The sequence below is a fragment of the Colius striatus genome, chromosome 1, assembly GCF_028858725.1.
Source record: "Colius striatus isolate bColStr4 chromosome 1, bColStr4.1.hap1, whole genome shotgun sequence".
Classification (NCBI taxonomy): domain Eukaryota; kingdom Metazoa; phylum Chordata; class Aves; order Coliiformes; family Coliidae; genus Colius; species Colius striatus.
Genome location: NC_084759.1, coordinates 184020769 through 184036381, shown reverse-complemented (window position 1 = coordinate 184036381; position 15613 = coordinate 184020769). Strand labels below are relative to the sequence as shown.

At 36.4% G+C, this 15613-nt stretch overlaps 1 protein-coding gene across 2 annotated transcripts in view; it reads left to right on the top strand.

Annotated features, from left to right (window-relative positions):
• The window catches only part of IQUB (IQ motif and ubiquitin domain containing), a 29721-nt gene that overhangs the window by 6200 nt on the left and 7908 nt on the right, over nt 1–15613 (top strand). For both annotated transcript variants that reach the window (XM_062017935.1, XM_062017926.1), the window contains 6 exons: nt 87–262; nt 510–665; nt 3260–3470; nt 7486–7661; nt 12825–12995; nt 14444–14620. In XM_062017935.1, the coding sequence (XP_061873919.1) occupies nt 87–262; nt 510–665; nt 3260–3470; nt 7486–7661; nt 12825–12995; nt 14444–14620 (1067 nt within the window). The remainder of the gene's footprint in view (nt 1–86; nt 263–509; nt 666–3259; nt 3471–7485; nt 7662–12824; nt 12996–14443; nt 14621–15613) is intronic.

Here is a 15613-nt window from a genome sequence, read left to right as displayed (position 1 = left end):
GTGTATCAACATATGTAATCATGCTCTAATCTCAATCGTTTACTAAAAGAAACAGTATTTCTCTTCTGGAACTTCTATTTTAACAGATTCTGATTCATTCCAAGATATAGTTGTAAAAATTGAAAGACCTATGTATCAGAAACCATTTCTGGGTGGATTTAAGAACAGGATAACAGGAGTGGAATTTCATAATGCAGGATCCCAAACAATACCCAAAAAACGACCTGACAAGGGAATTCAGTTATTTTGTAGGGAAACGCAGGTAATGCCTTTGTACTGTCTTTTTAGAATGTTGTTTTAACCAAATAGAATAGGATATTGACACAATTATTTCCAATAAGAGTCAGGAAGTAGATCAGAAATGTGTGCAATTGAAAGTATTTAGTGGATGAATAGAATTAGTTTTATGATTTTTTGTTGTTGCAAATAGCTGTTTTTTCACTTAATATACAGATATTTTTCTTCCTCATTACATTACAATTGCAATCTGATGTCCATTTTTTCCTCAGACAGTTTTTGAAAAAAATAAACCACAGCAAACAAAGAATACAATGTCAACACAGATGACTAAAGTTGGCCTGTATGTGTCAAACAGGACTGACAAAATAATAATTCCTGGAAAGTATCTTACAGCAGAAGAATACCATAAACGTAGACTTGAAGCAGTAAGTTCTCGTTTGTTTGTATCTGTACAGCAAAGTATTACGAAGGTTATCTGAATATTTAATGAGTGCTCAGAATGTTAAGAAAGTGAATTTTACTGTGAACTGCAACATGTCAGCTTAATCTTCACATTTTGTATTCTTTCAGATACGAGGGAAGAATGTTTGTGCTCATTTCCAATATTTAGTATTTTTAGTGACATTTGAGACTACGTGGTTCCTTAAGTATTAAGAACTGTGATTTTACTGGTTTCTGTCTTACTGTGACAGTTAAGCTTCCATATAGAGTATTAGGGATTAAAATAGACTTATCCCTATAGCATTCTGCTGATCTCTGTAGAAGGAGCTAAGCTACAGATCAAATACAAAGAAAGAGAGTAGTGAATCACTTGATCAGGTTGCCTAGAGAGGTGGTAGATGCCATTCAAAGTCCAATGGGATAGGACCTCGAGCAACCTGATCCAGTTGACTAGATGACCTTTAATGGTCCCTTCCAACCCAAACTATTCTATGATTCCATGATTCTATGATTTTATGTGCCTAATGTGTGGCATCAAATGGATAGAGTATTTATTGGGTTAGGATTTAAGAGACCTGCATTCCGCTTATGGGTTTTGTGGTTTCCTAGTTTGTTTATTTGTTTAGACAGGCCTGACAGGATACCTTTGGTAGACTTCTGTTTTGGGTTGTGTTTAAGCTCCTCCTTTGGCGTTAAGGTAGAACCTGTCTGTTCACTCACGTGGATGGGCCTGTGGAGTTTTTTGGTGCACTAGGTTGCCTCATGCAGGCGACTGATGAGAGATTCTGTATAGTCATTATGCAGAGGATGCTATTTAGGCATTCCAAATTGCTTTTTGAAAACCACGTATTTAGTGACTGCACACCTAACTTAAGTACCCCCAACATCATGTTAGGAGGGATACTGGCTTGGAAATGATCTCGTTAATAACTTGATTACTTAAAATAGTCTGAATCTAACTAAATGGAGAAACAGCTGGTTCCTCACATGTCCAATTAGGATAATTCTGTTGACATGGTTGGCAAGATGCTTGGAAATCTTCTGGGTAGACATTTTCTGTAAGTAGTTATTTGGTCAGCATCAACTGATGACAATAAACATCTTGTAGAAGTGTTACCCAAATAAGTAGCTGTTTCCTCAGGACTACCTATATGTTTCATTGTGGTCATTACTGCCACTTGCTGAAATCGATAATGTGTCTGTAGGTAATCTATAATGCCCAGTTAGAGAGGCATCAGCTTGGTGTTGGTTCAAGTTGATGGATTCCCACAGTGCAGTGTAGTTCCATGTTGAAATACTAGCTGAAGACCTGTTCAAGAGAAATGTTAGATTATGATCTCTAGATGCAGTGTTAGTGTGGCTTTGTCCTTGATAGCCTTCAATGCCGAACAATGTTAATCAGGTCATGGTATTGACCTGGCTAAACTGCTTATGGTGCAAGTACTAACTCAGCTGGCTGAAGCTCAGGTTTGTGTGTTGTGCTCTCTAAGTTTAGTGTAGACATTTGCCTAGTCTTAAATGGCCATACTTGGGAAGATGGAGTTTTAAATCTGCCTTTTTACATTCTGTCATAACAGCATTGTTAATTTCCCTTTCATTATTTGTTTATAAATAAAGTGCATTTGATTTTGTGTATATGTCTGCTGATTTTTTGTATTTAGGAGTCCAAAAGAAGTTTTGCAAATATATGTCTAAATTCCCAATATAGAGGGTATACAAATCATAGAATCATAAAATAGTAGGATTTGGAAGGGACCTTTAGGGATCATCTATTCCAACCCCTCCTGCCAAAGCAGGTCCACCTATATCAGATCACGCATGTCCAGGTGGGTTTTGAAGACCTGCAAGGAAGGAGACTCCACACCTTCCCTGGGAAGCTTGTACCAGTCTTCTGTAACCCTCACAGTGAAGTAGTTTCTACTTATGTTTTAATGGAAATTTTTGTATTGCAGCTTCTTTCCCTTGTGCTGTCAGTAGATACAACAGAAAAAAGGGATACCTCAACCTCCTGACGTCTACCATTTAGATATTTGTAGCTAATGATATCCCCCCTCAGTCTCCTCCAGACTAAACAGCCCCAGTTCCCACAACCTTTCCTCATAAGAAAGATGCTCCAGTCCCCTGATCAGCTTAGTGACCCTGCTCTGGACTGTCTCCAGAAATTCTCTGTCCCCCTTGAGCTGGGGAGCCCAGAACTGGACACAGTACTCCAGTACTATGGAGAGTAAAATGAGGACCCCTGCCCACAAAGCTGAAAAGAATAAAAATACATGGCAAAAGGTGATTTTTAAGGAGAGATTTGAAAAAGAAAGATAGACTGTAATTGCAGTTTATACTTGATTATTTGTGCCTAGTTTGTCCACTCTACTCACTGATTAAATTCCTGCAGTTACCTGAATAAGTAAGCACACTAGTGTTTAGACATGGCTGTTTTTGTAATGTTTAACTTGGTAATTAATGAGTACAAGACAAATCTTAGAAAGTGTAGTTGAGTAGCTAGAAAAAAATAACACTTAAGAAAAAGTATTATGGTGTATTGTTTTACATTTACAATTCTTTGGTATTGTATCCCATATAGGTAATAGTATTACAGACATATTTCCGCCGTTGGTATGCTATAAAGATAGTTAAAAATCTGAGGGAAGAAAGGAGGTTAAGGCTGGTGTGGGAGGCACAAGAAGAGTTGCGGAGAGAAAAGGAGAAAGAAGAAAAACTGAGAAGGGAGCATGAACGAAGACTGAACCCTAAAACAAAAGAAGATTTTGAACTACTGTACCATGCTTTAGAATGTAAGGTTGGGTTTTTTCTTTTAAAATGGATACTCTTAAATCAGCAGAAGTGTGTAGTTAATTTAAAACGAACTCTTCTGGTTTTGACATGTTTCTATTGATACTTCCTTCATTTTATTTTCCTTACAGTGGAATTTCTTTAATTTTTAAATAATTCTTTGCCTTTCATGTATTTCTAGAAGCAGGAAAGTCCTTGACACTGCAGAAGCACTGTTTTGTAATAACTAAAACATCCTAATGTTATCAGTTCACTTTTCATCACAAATCTAAAGCACAGCCCTGTACTAGCTGCTATGAAGAAAACTAACTCTGTCTCTGATAAAACCAACACACCTTTTCAGGAAACAATCAACTTGTGGAACAATGGCAAGGGTGTTTTTTTGGCGTGTGGTTTGTTTTTTTTTTTCCATATATCTCTAACATTAAGGTCAGTTAGAGGAATAGGAGCTGTGTTTTTTTTGCATCAGTTACTTTAATCTTACTGCACATTTAGAATGCTGAAAGTAATATAATGAAGAAACTGTTATTAAGGTCCATCATTTGTAATTTAATGTAGACATTTTTTATAAAGGGTGACATTTTTGATCAGAGTTTTGCAATATATTACTGATGTTATTCTTTTTGTCCTAGTCTTCTGCTCCTTCAACTTTTTCTCCTTTCTAATTTATTACGTTTCACAAAACTGTGTGGTCGAAATTTTAAAACCTATTAGGAGCCCTGCAGGGCATTCTGAAAGACTTACTTTTCTTGTCAGACTGGTTGATGTCTTAGACAAGCATTTTTGAACTTTCCTGGAGAAAATAAGGTGAATACTGCAGGTAATTGATACAACTTACAAGAAAGTAATGTTACAAATGTAACAAAAAACCTAGAGTGTATCTTTCTGGAAAAAGAAAACGAATAGAACGCATTGGACTTGTACCAGCGTATAATGAAATGGCAAGAGTTTTCTTTAGAATGGCACCTTTAAGCAACATGCTTATATTGTGACTTGTTAGAGCTCATGTGTTATGTAAGACTACGGTGCTTGCTTGTGGTATAACTCTTTGTTTGGACACTACTGTCCCTATAGCAGAACCAGCCTAACAGATTATCTGCTTCATTACAAAGCCATCTGATTTACCTTAAGCCAGCCCAGCTATTTCTTCCGTAGTAAACTGGGCATAAGTTTGGTGATATGTGTTATTTGTAGAGCTTAGGACCATGATTTAAGAATCTTCAAGTTATATGCTAATCTAATACTGTTATAATTTGTGTGGCATTACACAAATTACTTTGTCTGAATACATAAATGACTCATAAATATAGCAGTTTGTAACAAATGTAAGAATTATTACTGTCTTGAACTTAGGAATTTTGGGAACAGTATCTGTATGAGATTTGTGGGTTGTCAGGGATTGTTTCTTCCACCCCACTTTTTCTTCAGGTAGTTAGTTTCTCACTTCACAAGAATCAGCCCTTTTAAAGGTATGGATGCCTAGATAATCAAAAGCCAAGATACTCAGATGATGGTATTTTCCTCTCCACTTATGGCAAGTGCTACTATTTGGTGTCTGGTTTTCTGCAGTGTTTTATTTAAAAAATTATTTCTAGCTAATGTGCTATCAAATATATGCTCCACCTTTTTAAAATGTGATGAGTCCTATTTGGAATAGAAACAACAAAGCTGAGTTGAAGTTGTGAATGAGTGCTGACAGCCCTGGTATTTTTATATTTATTATTTTTGATTATGTAAGTATCTGTCTTGCTTAATTTAGTGTCATTGGATTCACAAATAAAAAACCTCTCAGCTTTGCATTTTCATGAATTTGATATCTAGGCAACTTGAAAGATCATGTACCACTTCAAAAGTGGAACAGAACAAATTCCAGTATTTGAAACATTTAACATTTTGTTAAAAGTAATGGTCTAGTATCAGTGTCTTTTGTTTGTTATTATTTACCGGTATTGACTAGTTGCTTCTCTGCATGGAGACTTGCGGTCATGCTCTTTATTTTCATAGAGCTTAGTAGTTCTAGGAAGTTTTTTTTCTACCTGCATATGAATCTACTTTTACATTCTTACAGTGTCAACAGCCTACACAAGCTAAATCATTGTGACAGTAATAGAATGAGACTATTGTCCTCTAGAGATCTGTGAAGGTTATTGCTGCCGATCACAACAGGGGGATATTATTACAGGATCAGCCAGCACAAGCAATTCCTGTTGGTACAAAAACTTGCCTGTTGACTGTAGGGTGCAAATGAGATGTATCTATATATTCCGTGTGTCTGCATATAGAGACATTGATTATTTATTTGAAAAGCATGAACTACTCTGTTTTATAACAACAGTAATGGAAATTATAATAAATAAAATTTCTCTCTGTAGAAAAGATAATCTAAGATGAATGTTTCTAACTTAATTGCATGTAAATGGCGAATCAGGAGGTGAATATTGATGGTAATTGACAGCTTCTTTTCTGTAAAGTTCAAAATTGCTTATAGTATTTATTAGCTCTACCTTTGAAGTTGCTGCCCCCTTCAGGCATATAAAACTTCGTGTAAATTAATACTATACAATGCCTTTGTTTGCTGAAATGGCTTTATTTAAGAGTTTGTCTTTGGGTACTCAGAGCTTGTCAGACACCTGTCATATTAATACCAAAGCTTGGAGAGCTTTAAGGAAATGAACTGAAATGTTTTTAAATGGAAAACATGAGGTATTGAAGATAAGGAAGCCACAGGCAGAAAACCAACCTTCATCCTTTCCCTCCTCCAGCTTCTAATATTACCTTATATAGGATGTTATAGCTTTTTCAGTAAGTATGCATCACCTATTAAATTGTTTCCTTTATGTTGGGTTTTGCTTTTGCATAACTGTTCCGGAATAATAACAACACTTTGAGATATTGTTCAGAAATGTTGAAATGTTGCATCTTATAAAACTCCCTATGAAACTCCAAGTGTATTTGAAATGGAACAGACTTTTCAGAAAAGCCAAGAAATGTTACAGTATATGTAAGGGAAAACACTATTCAGTAAACAAAGTTTGATTTTGCTAACAGATTTCTGTAAAGACAAATAGTCTGTTTACCAGCACTTTTAGTAAAAAATATGAGTACTTTAAAAGAAACCATGATAGACACATATGCATACATCTATATGTTTCTGTCATTAAATAGTCTAACTTGTAGGTGCATCAAGTACCTGTGGTTTGGTGATCCGACCCTAAAAATCAGAAGGCCAGATCCTTACACAGTGTGTACTGATGCACATGCTACTGTCTTTATTATCTTGTGGTTTGTGTGTCCCTTCCACTTAAGGGCTCTATTGTGGAAGAGGAAAGGGAGAGTAAAGTAGTGACTGCCTAATTATTAATGCACATCCGTCTACCTCAGATGGTACAAGATGACACTACTCAATTATTCAGTGTAAGACCTGGAGTACTAAATGTGACTGTCAATCAAGTTTTATCTCAGTTTTGAAGGAGTTTGAGCTTCTTTAGGTTTTTCTCATTTATGGAGGGAGAAGCAGTAATTAATATTCTCAGCACTGAGTGCTAGTGGTACCACAGTAAGATGCTGTCCTTAATCTGTTGAGAAGATCTCCACAATACCTTTTCTTGTGAATTTGATGAGCAATTGTTTATATAAGCAGTAGGAGCTTTTAACCTTTTGGATCCGTTTGAGACTGTTATTTTAGATGCAAAATCGTGAAGAAATTGTTTCATCACATGTTTCCATATTTTCTCAGATGGAGCTCCTTTTTCTCCTGACCCATCTTTGAGTTTGGGGTATGAATTGGCAGTTGGCAACTGATGTACACACAGATTCTCTCACAGAAGATCTATATTATTTACATTCCTTTCTAGGCTGTTTTGCATGGATCAAAAATATACATAACAATCAATTCCCTAACATAGAAACTGGCTTTTAATGAATATTGAGAACTAATTATGTTATTTCTTAAATATCAAAGTAGAGATTTCACTGAAAAACATCTTGTAAAAAATACCCAACTCTTTGTATCTGTAGTATGGAGGCAGGAGGAGACTGAACGGATTGACAGAACTCTCACTGGAGCTGAAAGAAAGGCAGCATTTTGTGGACTTCTGGAACAAGAGACACAGCTGATTTCTTCCATTGGGAGACATAAACTAAATGCAGATGAGGAGAATCAACAAAAAGCAATACTCCACTTTCTATGTAAGGTCAGTGATGTAGTTTTAGGCTGGACATAATGAATACCAAAATACAAGAGCAGAAAAGACATTTGCTAGCTACCTGACAAAAGTAACTTTTATAGCTTCAATAATTAATCATGTGAATGCCAATGTTGTAAATATCCAAATTATCTAGGTGCTCCTTTCAATACAATTCCGTAAATGTCTTTTTCCAAGCTGAGAGTTTCTGAGCTCTGTAACTGATTGAGAGACTAACAGCTCATCAATAAGACTGTTAACTACCCGTGTCTCTGGTAAATCTCAGGTGTGTGCATAGAATATTAAAAAAGAACACTGAGTGGAGGAATTTTGTGTTACGTAACTGTTCTGCATAAAGAAGTTGATTCTGATGGCACTGTTAACAGCCTTAAAGGCTGAAATTCTAACAATTTGGAATGGTTAATATGAGATTGTAGAGCATCAAAAAATTGCATACCATTCTATGTGTCATACTGTGTTCTTTACAGCGAGGTGGGAATTTGTGCGTAAAACTACGTTTTCCTAATCTATCTTTGAACCCTTGAAAATCTAAACTATTAGTTTATCTTTTGAAGCTGCTCATTTTCTCTAATCAAAATTAATGACAAGGTGATTTTCTTTCTTGTCTATTCTGTTTGTTGTCTCTATAGAGAAAAGTTTGCTATCGCATTTAAAATTAAATGCAAATGTTTCATCAAGTATTTGCAAAATTAAACTCTGACCCTGAAGAATGGCTTAATGGATTATTTTTTTTCTCCTTCTTCTCCTCTCAGAAAAGTTAACCTCAGGAACTAGATTTGCTGTTTCCCCATCAAGCACAGGCCTCTGGCCATTTATTCTGGTTGCGTGTACAGGACAGTAACCCAGAAGAGCTTTAACTGATTCTTATGTCATGTTGAATTTGGTCATTAGTTCATTAGTTCCAGTTGCACTAGAGATTTTATTCTTGTATAATCTTGGAGATGAAATTCAATGCAAGTGCTCTTCAGGCTTTCATCTTTAAAACAAAAATGAGAATGCATTTGTATACAAAGAGGATTTAGAATGGCATTAGATTCAATGACACCTTAATGTAAAATACAAAAAAGTTGTTTTTTAGTCCCAGCAATCCATTTCCTTAGAAAAAAATATTCTGGCTATTTTCATATTATGTTGCAAAATTATGAAAAGAAGTACTACACAGAAATAGCTTTTTTACTTTTTTAAGATTTTGACTATTTGGTGATCAAAGTAAAAATGACATCTTTATCTAAAAAATACTCTTTTTTCATTCTTTTTATTACTGGTATATGGGAACTGCACTACAAAAAGTGACTTGATAAAATTATTACCTTTCTTCATTATGAACAAACTACTTATCTGAAATGTTGGTGGAACTCTCACTTTATTGCTCTGATATGATTGTGTTCACTGTTACTGCTTTCAAGAGTGCAAAAAACCCAGAAAACTAAATACTTACGAATGATATCAACACTTTGAATCATTTCTACACATTAAATGCTATCATTAATTAATCATTAAATGTTTTGCTTCTATTGTTCTTTTATCTTCTCAGAAAAATAATCCTGAAACAGTCAAAGCAAATATATTTCTCCCTTAACTGAATCTCCATTTTTCCTTTAAGGACTGCATTCCAATGTCCTACCCTATATATAGTACTCCCAATATGTATTCTCACAAGCTATACAGTTTTCCTACATCTCAGAACCAGGACAATTTTCTTCAGTACCAGAATTCTTAGTAACAATAGATCAGAAAATATATGAAACAAGAGATGCTCTCTTTCCAAACAGTGGACATATGTCTAAAGCACTTTCTACTACCTTATTTGTATTTTAAATTTTTAAACTATGTTTTTCATTAGAGATTGGTCTCTTTTTGATTTGAAAAATCTAGTCAGCTTCAATCTTCTCCAGACTGAACAGCCCCAGATCCTGCAGCCTTTCCTCATAAGGAAGATGCTCCAGTTCCCTGCTCATCTTGGTGGCCCTGTGCTGGACTCTCTCCAGAAGTTCTCTGTCCCTCTTGAGCTGAGGAGCCCAGAACTGGACACAGGACTCCAGATGAGGCCTCACTAGGGCAGAGTAGAATGGGAGGAGAACCTTCCTTGACCCACTGGCCACACTCTTCTTAATGCATTCCAGGATGCCATTGGCCTTCTTGGCCACAAGGGCACATTGCTGGCTCATGTTTAATTTATTATCAACCAGGACTCCCAGGTCTCTCTCTGCAGAGCTGCTCTCCAGCAGGTCAACCTCCAGCCTGTACTGCTGCATGGGATTGTTCTTTCGCGGATGCAGGATTCTGCACTTGTCCTTGTTGAACCTCATGAGGTTCCTCTCTGCCCAACTCTCAGTCTGGTCGAGATCCCGCTGAATGGCAGCACAGCCTTCTGGGGAATCAGCCAGTCCTCCCAGTTTGGTGTCATCGACAAACTTGCCAAGGGTACACTCTGTCCCCTCATCCAGGTCGTTGATGAAGATGTTGAACAAGACTGGCCCTGGAACCCATCCCTGTGGAACTCCACTGGCCACAGGCCTCCAACTTGATTCTGTCAGAGCCCTCTGGGCTCTGTCATTCAGCCAGCTCTTGATCCACCTCACCATCCATTCACCCAAGCCACACTGCCTGAGCTTTCTGATTGAGTGTGTTATGGGAGACAGTGTCAAAAGCCTTGCTGAAGTCCAGGTAGATGACATCCGCTGCTCTCCCCTCATCTAGCCACCTGGTTATGCACTCATAGATGACTATCAGGTTGGTAAAGCAGGATTTCTCCTAGGTGAATCTGTGTTGACTCCCCCTTATAACTTTTAAAAGTAGTTGTGTGTTCAGGGGAGTTCTATTATATGCTGAGCTCATTCCCCTTCAACATTTGTATTTGGAAGAGAAAGTACTTGATTAAGCTTTGATTTTTAAAGGTGTAATCATTAACTATCCCACAGTTCATGCCTTTCATTCTTTGTGCTATTTCTGCACTCATCCTATGGATTTTTACTTACCTTTCTCTACTTTTTTCTGTCTCTGGTGGTGTGTTTCTCTCCTCAGATGCTTTTTTATTGCTTTCATGCATTGGCAGCAGAGTGCAGTTACAGTAGTCTTGCTCTCTGAAGTAATACAGATAACAGGATTATTTTAAATTCTACAGCACTGCCAGCAGACTAAAAGGCAAGGAAAACCTGGCAAAACCTGGAATACATGAATGTAGTCTTGAAATCAGAGAGCTCGTGATTCTTTCTGAAATACTGAATATGTTCATATTGATGAGTCCTCTGTATGTTTGAGTTTGGGTTTGGTTTTTTTTTTTTCACTAAAAAGCTGAATAATTCCTTTCTTATAACATTATTTTCTTTTCTGTATTACACAGCTATGATGAGATAGTAAGAAATATTAGAGAAATTACAAATGCATCTTGCTGTGGAGTAATTTAGACTTTATCGTAAAACAGTTGGTCTGTGTTAAGGGTCATTTGCAGAGTGGAATACCAGGACTGCTAGCTCATATATGGCTTGTTGCACATTTATCAGAAAAAAATAGTTTTAATACCATTTCCTAGGGTAAACTCTGCCTGTTGACTCTCCCTAGCATAAGTAAAAGACTTGTCTAAGAACATGGTCAAACGTAGGCAGTGAATTAACTGCTCCATGGAAAACAGTAATTTTTGCCAGTGTACCATACAAAGGAGTTACAGCATAACTGGTGATGGGTTTTTTTTTTACTGTTTACTTGGGGGGTTTTGGTTGATTTGTTTTAGAATTTCTAGTACTGTACAAAGACAGGGAAACAAAGTCATGAAGGAACAGTAGAATGCTCCCTATTTATGACAGAGAAAATTACCTCTTTCTATTATTGAAGAGGTTCAAAGATTTTGCCAAGATATTAAGAGTTTTGATTTTTTCTAATGCCTGGTTTTTCTATTGCATTTCTTAGTCAGCTTTGACTATGAATTGTGAGCTCTGATGAACCATACCTCTTTTAATTAGAGTTCTACCCCTACCAATAATGTAATTAAATGTCAGTTGTGCAGTGTTAAATTCTCTTTCTCAATTATTTTGCCAGTTTTTTTTGCTTACCAACTTTATAATTTATTTGTTTAAAAGTGAGGAAAGCTTTGTTTTGATTGTGATAGTAATTAATCATCTCCGTTCTAACTGTCTAATATTTTTGGTATTTTTATGACTTATCACCATAGCAAGCCTGTGTATTTGGTCAAAATAACGATTACATCAATTCTTGGGTCGTATCCAGAAAACTACTGGACATATGAATGCTGCATGAAATGTTGCTGTTCTTAACTTGAACTGAGACTGCAGAGTGAAGTTCACAAGTGTTTGTGAACACTCAGTTTCCAAATACAGTGAAAGAGAATAGTTAATACACAGAATACGATTCCAAATAGCTGCCCTAGTTAAGGAAAGGGAGTGGTGTTAGGTAATGATGGGGAGAGGGCTTTCAATACTACCTTTCTGTTTGATTTGGATACCTGCCTACCTATGTAAGAGTGTGGTTTGCAACTAAAAGCAGGCCCCTTAAAAGAGAAAGATGGCTGAGTGGAGCAGCTGACACCATATAACTTCTCACTGTCTACAGAAGTTAAAAGATATGCAAAAAGACAATTGAAGTTTTAGGCTCGTGGTATGTAGTTAAGTTAGCAAAGAAGAAACTAGGTGAAGTATCTGACAAGCCATATATCCATGCTTTGCCTTAGTCAGCTTTAGCAAAGTCTATGCCTTCTACCTGGATAGGTAACATAAATAGAACAGTTCCCTGGAGGTATTTTGTACTGCAGTAGACACTGAGGCCTTAAATTTGCAATCTTTACACAGTCAACAGTCCCATTGATTTTTACTGATAGTTTAGAGGGATTTATGACCACAAGATGAAACACAGAGCAAATGTATTCTAACGCTACTGTCAGTAAATTCACTTTAAAGAAGTAGAGCGTATCCCCGTAGGAAAACCTTATTTACTTTTAATATACTGTAAGCCAAAATTTTCATGACCAGCAACTTCGAACAAAGTATGCAATTCAATACTTGCTCTGGTAGAAAGGGTTTACCCTTTTGTTAATGTGAAGTCCCTATTTGCTCTGGTGAAACTTGACATGACATAATGCACTTATTCAGCTGGTGATCAGATTATATCAACTCAATGTTATACAAATTGTTTCTCAAGTGTGCACAGCCTAAGAGATGGAAAGCATATGATGGAAAAATCACTGAAATGGATACACAGTACACACTGTGTGCCAGAGAACTGTTAGAAATCTACCGCAGCATTAGCATGAATGACATCCCAAAAGACGAGAGGATCGATGTGCTGTTAACACTCAAATGTACAGTGAAGGTATGGTTCATTTCTCTACTTATGTTTAGCTTGAAGCTGTACTTCATAAAGATGTAGTCAGTTAATTATATTGACACATAAGCAATGCTTCTTGTGGCAGACAGGTGCCAGGATGGTCAGCTTGCAGCTAGAGAAAGCCTGGCATGAGAGTGTAATTTTCTTTCTGGGTAAAGTCTAAATTCATATTTCACTTTGCAGTGTGTACTTTTTTCTTCGAGTTGTTTGACTATTTATTTTAAACCTATGGTTTTGGACTGTTTTATACATTAATAAAGCATAAAATTTTAGTACTAAGTTTACCTAAATATTTATAACAACTTGATGAAAACATGGCAGAGATGTAAGTGGCTGTTACTATTTTTCTTTCCTCATTCTTTGAAATGCTCATTTAGAAACTTTTCTCTCTGTATTGTGAGTTACCAGATTTATGGGTGACAAATACTGAATTAAATGTTTTTTTTTCTTTGTCCCTCACTCCCCACCCTCATTGCTGCCAGTGTTCCCAATGAATTAGAAGCTGATTGCAGTTCTTTTTGTCTTCATATTTGTTTTATTTATTTATTCTTGTACAAAAAAAAATAATGTGAGTTTCAAGATACATTCAGGATGATACTGTTGATGTCAAGCTACAATAGAATGCTGCTTCCTGGTCTTATTAAAACAAACAAACATCTTGCTGTTTGCTTTGGTAGTGCCAAAGTTTGATCTAAAGCCAAGATAGTGTTTGGAGCACTGCTATTTTATGAAACCCTGCCCATCTTAACACAAGTCAATATTGCTGCTGGGAAAAAAATATACAATTTCTGTAAGTTAACAGTTTAATTTAGGTGAGAAAATGTTGAACTCATTCACCTCTTGGATCTGGAGAGTTTCCTGCTGAGCATTTGAAACACTGAAATGACCAATACCCAAGCATACTCCTAAAGTCCCCCTTGCCTTTTGTGTAGTAGATTGGTGAATTTGATTGAGTTTTTGGGGTTTTTTGGGGGGAGTTGGGTGTTGGGTTTGTGGTTTTTTGTTGGTTTGGGTTTTTTTAATATACACAGTAGACAGTTACACATTATACCTCCTGTCATGCAGCCAAAAGAAGCTTCTCAGACAGTGATTTCTTGGGGAGTTTGGAGACCTAAAACTTTTGTGCCTCTGCTTAGCATTTTTTAATGCCTCCAGGTTTATGTTTCCTCACAGCTTTGGTATATATGCAGACACCTTGAAGCAGAATCTGTAAATCTTGCCAGTTTTGTAGTTCTTTACATTAATTTTCTTGGAGGTTGTTTTCCTAAGACACCAAGGGGTTCTTTGAACATGTTCTTATGTGAACCTACAGAAGTATAAATGACAATTGCCATAGAAGCCATGGTTTGCTTTCATATCTATGTTAGAATTATTTTGTTTGTTTTGTTTGTTTTATTGTTGTGGAGTTTGTTTTTCTTTGTGTTTTCTTTCAGAAACATGAATGCAAATTAACACAGGAAATAGTGGAACTAATTGACAGGGAAGTTGATCTTATGTCGAGAGAGGTCAAAGAATGCAACTTAGAAGGACTGAGGAAAAGAATTTGTACATTATTTCTTCAGTATATTAAAACTCCAAAGTTTAACCCTGAAGTTGCTAGGGTACTTAAGGTATTATTCCTATTTTGCAATCTGTCATAGTGGCCATCGAACAAAGGGTGATGGAGAAGTGGAATGGGAAACCATGAAAGCTTATTTATTTTACATTTTGCTGTAGAGTTCCTCAAGAAGTAAAATGTAGCAAGTGCACAGGCTTCACTCAAAAAAAGCTTGGTGTATCTTATGGGAAGGTAACAGCAAAATGAACCAATAGAGAGAGCAATTATCTTTTTTTTTACTGGACAAGGGTCAGCATCCCATGCATCCAGAAAGGAGGAACATTGCCATTGTCTAATGAGTGATATCTAATGAGCTTACCCCTAAGCAAAAGCAGTTACAAGCTTCTGTTGTACAAGTGGTTACTACATAATGAAAAGAAGATTTATGTAGGAAGTGGAGAAAGTGGCAGAGACCTCTCAATTTGCAAGTTGTGCGATTATTTTCTTTTCTGACTGCAAATTACAATTAGAAATCTGATTCACTATTGCAGCCACGTGTGTTCTGCATCCATCAGAGAAGAATTTTTCTCACAGTGGTTGATATTACCCCAGGAGTTGAGAATCTGTCAGTGAATGATGATCAGATTTAGAACCAACTAACAGTTACTTTACAGTAGGTTTATAAACAGGGTTACATAGGTGTGGCATAGCAGAGACTGGAGAGGAGAGATTTTTGTCTTCTGTATCTTTTCGTTAACTGTATCTTAAAAGAAAGGCTGAATTGCACCTATATTTGTATTTAATCTTTTAACCTTCTCTAAACCATAAAAAAGATGGCAGTTGTCAACACACGAAGTGACCAAATCCTTCAGGATTTTAAAAAAGGGCAGATGACCAAAAGAGATAGCTGGATTATCAGGCTACTCAAACTATTCAATAATAGATTTGCACAGATTACAGATTGCTCTGCGCAGTCATTATAGTCTTTCTAGATCCCATGAAGCAAGATGAGATGAAGAGACCATTAGCAACTTTAGGTTATTATCTTCTATAGTATTTTTGGACA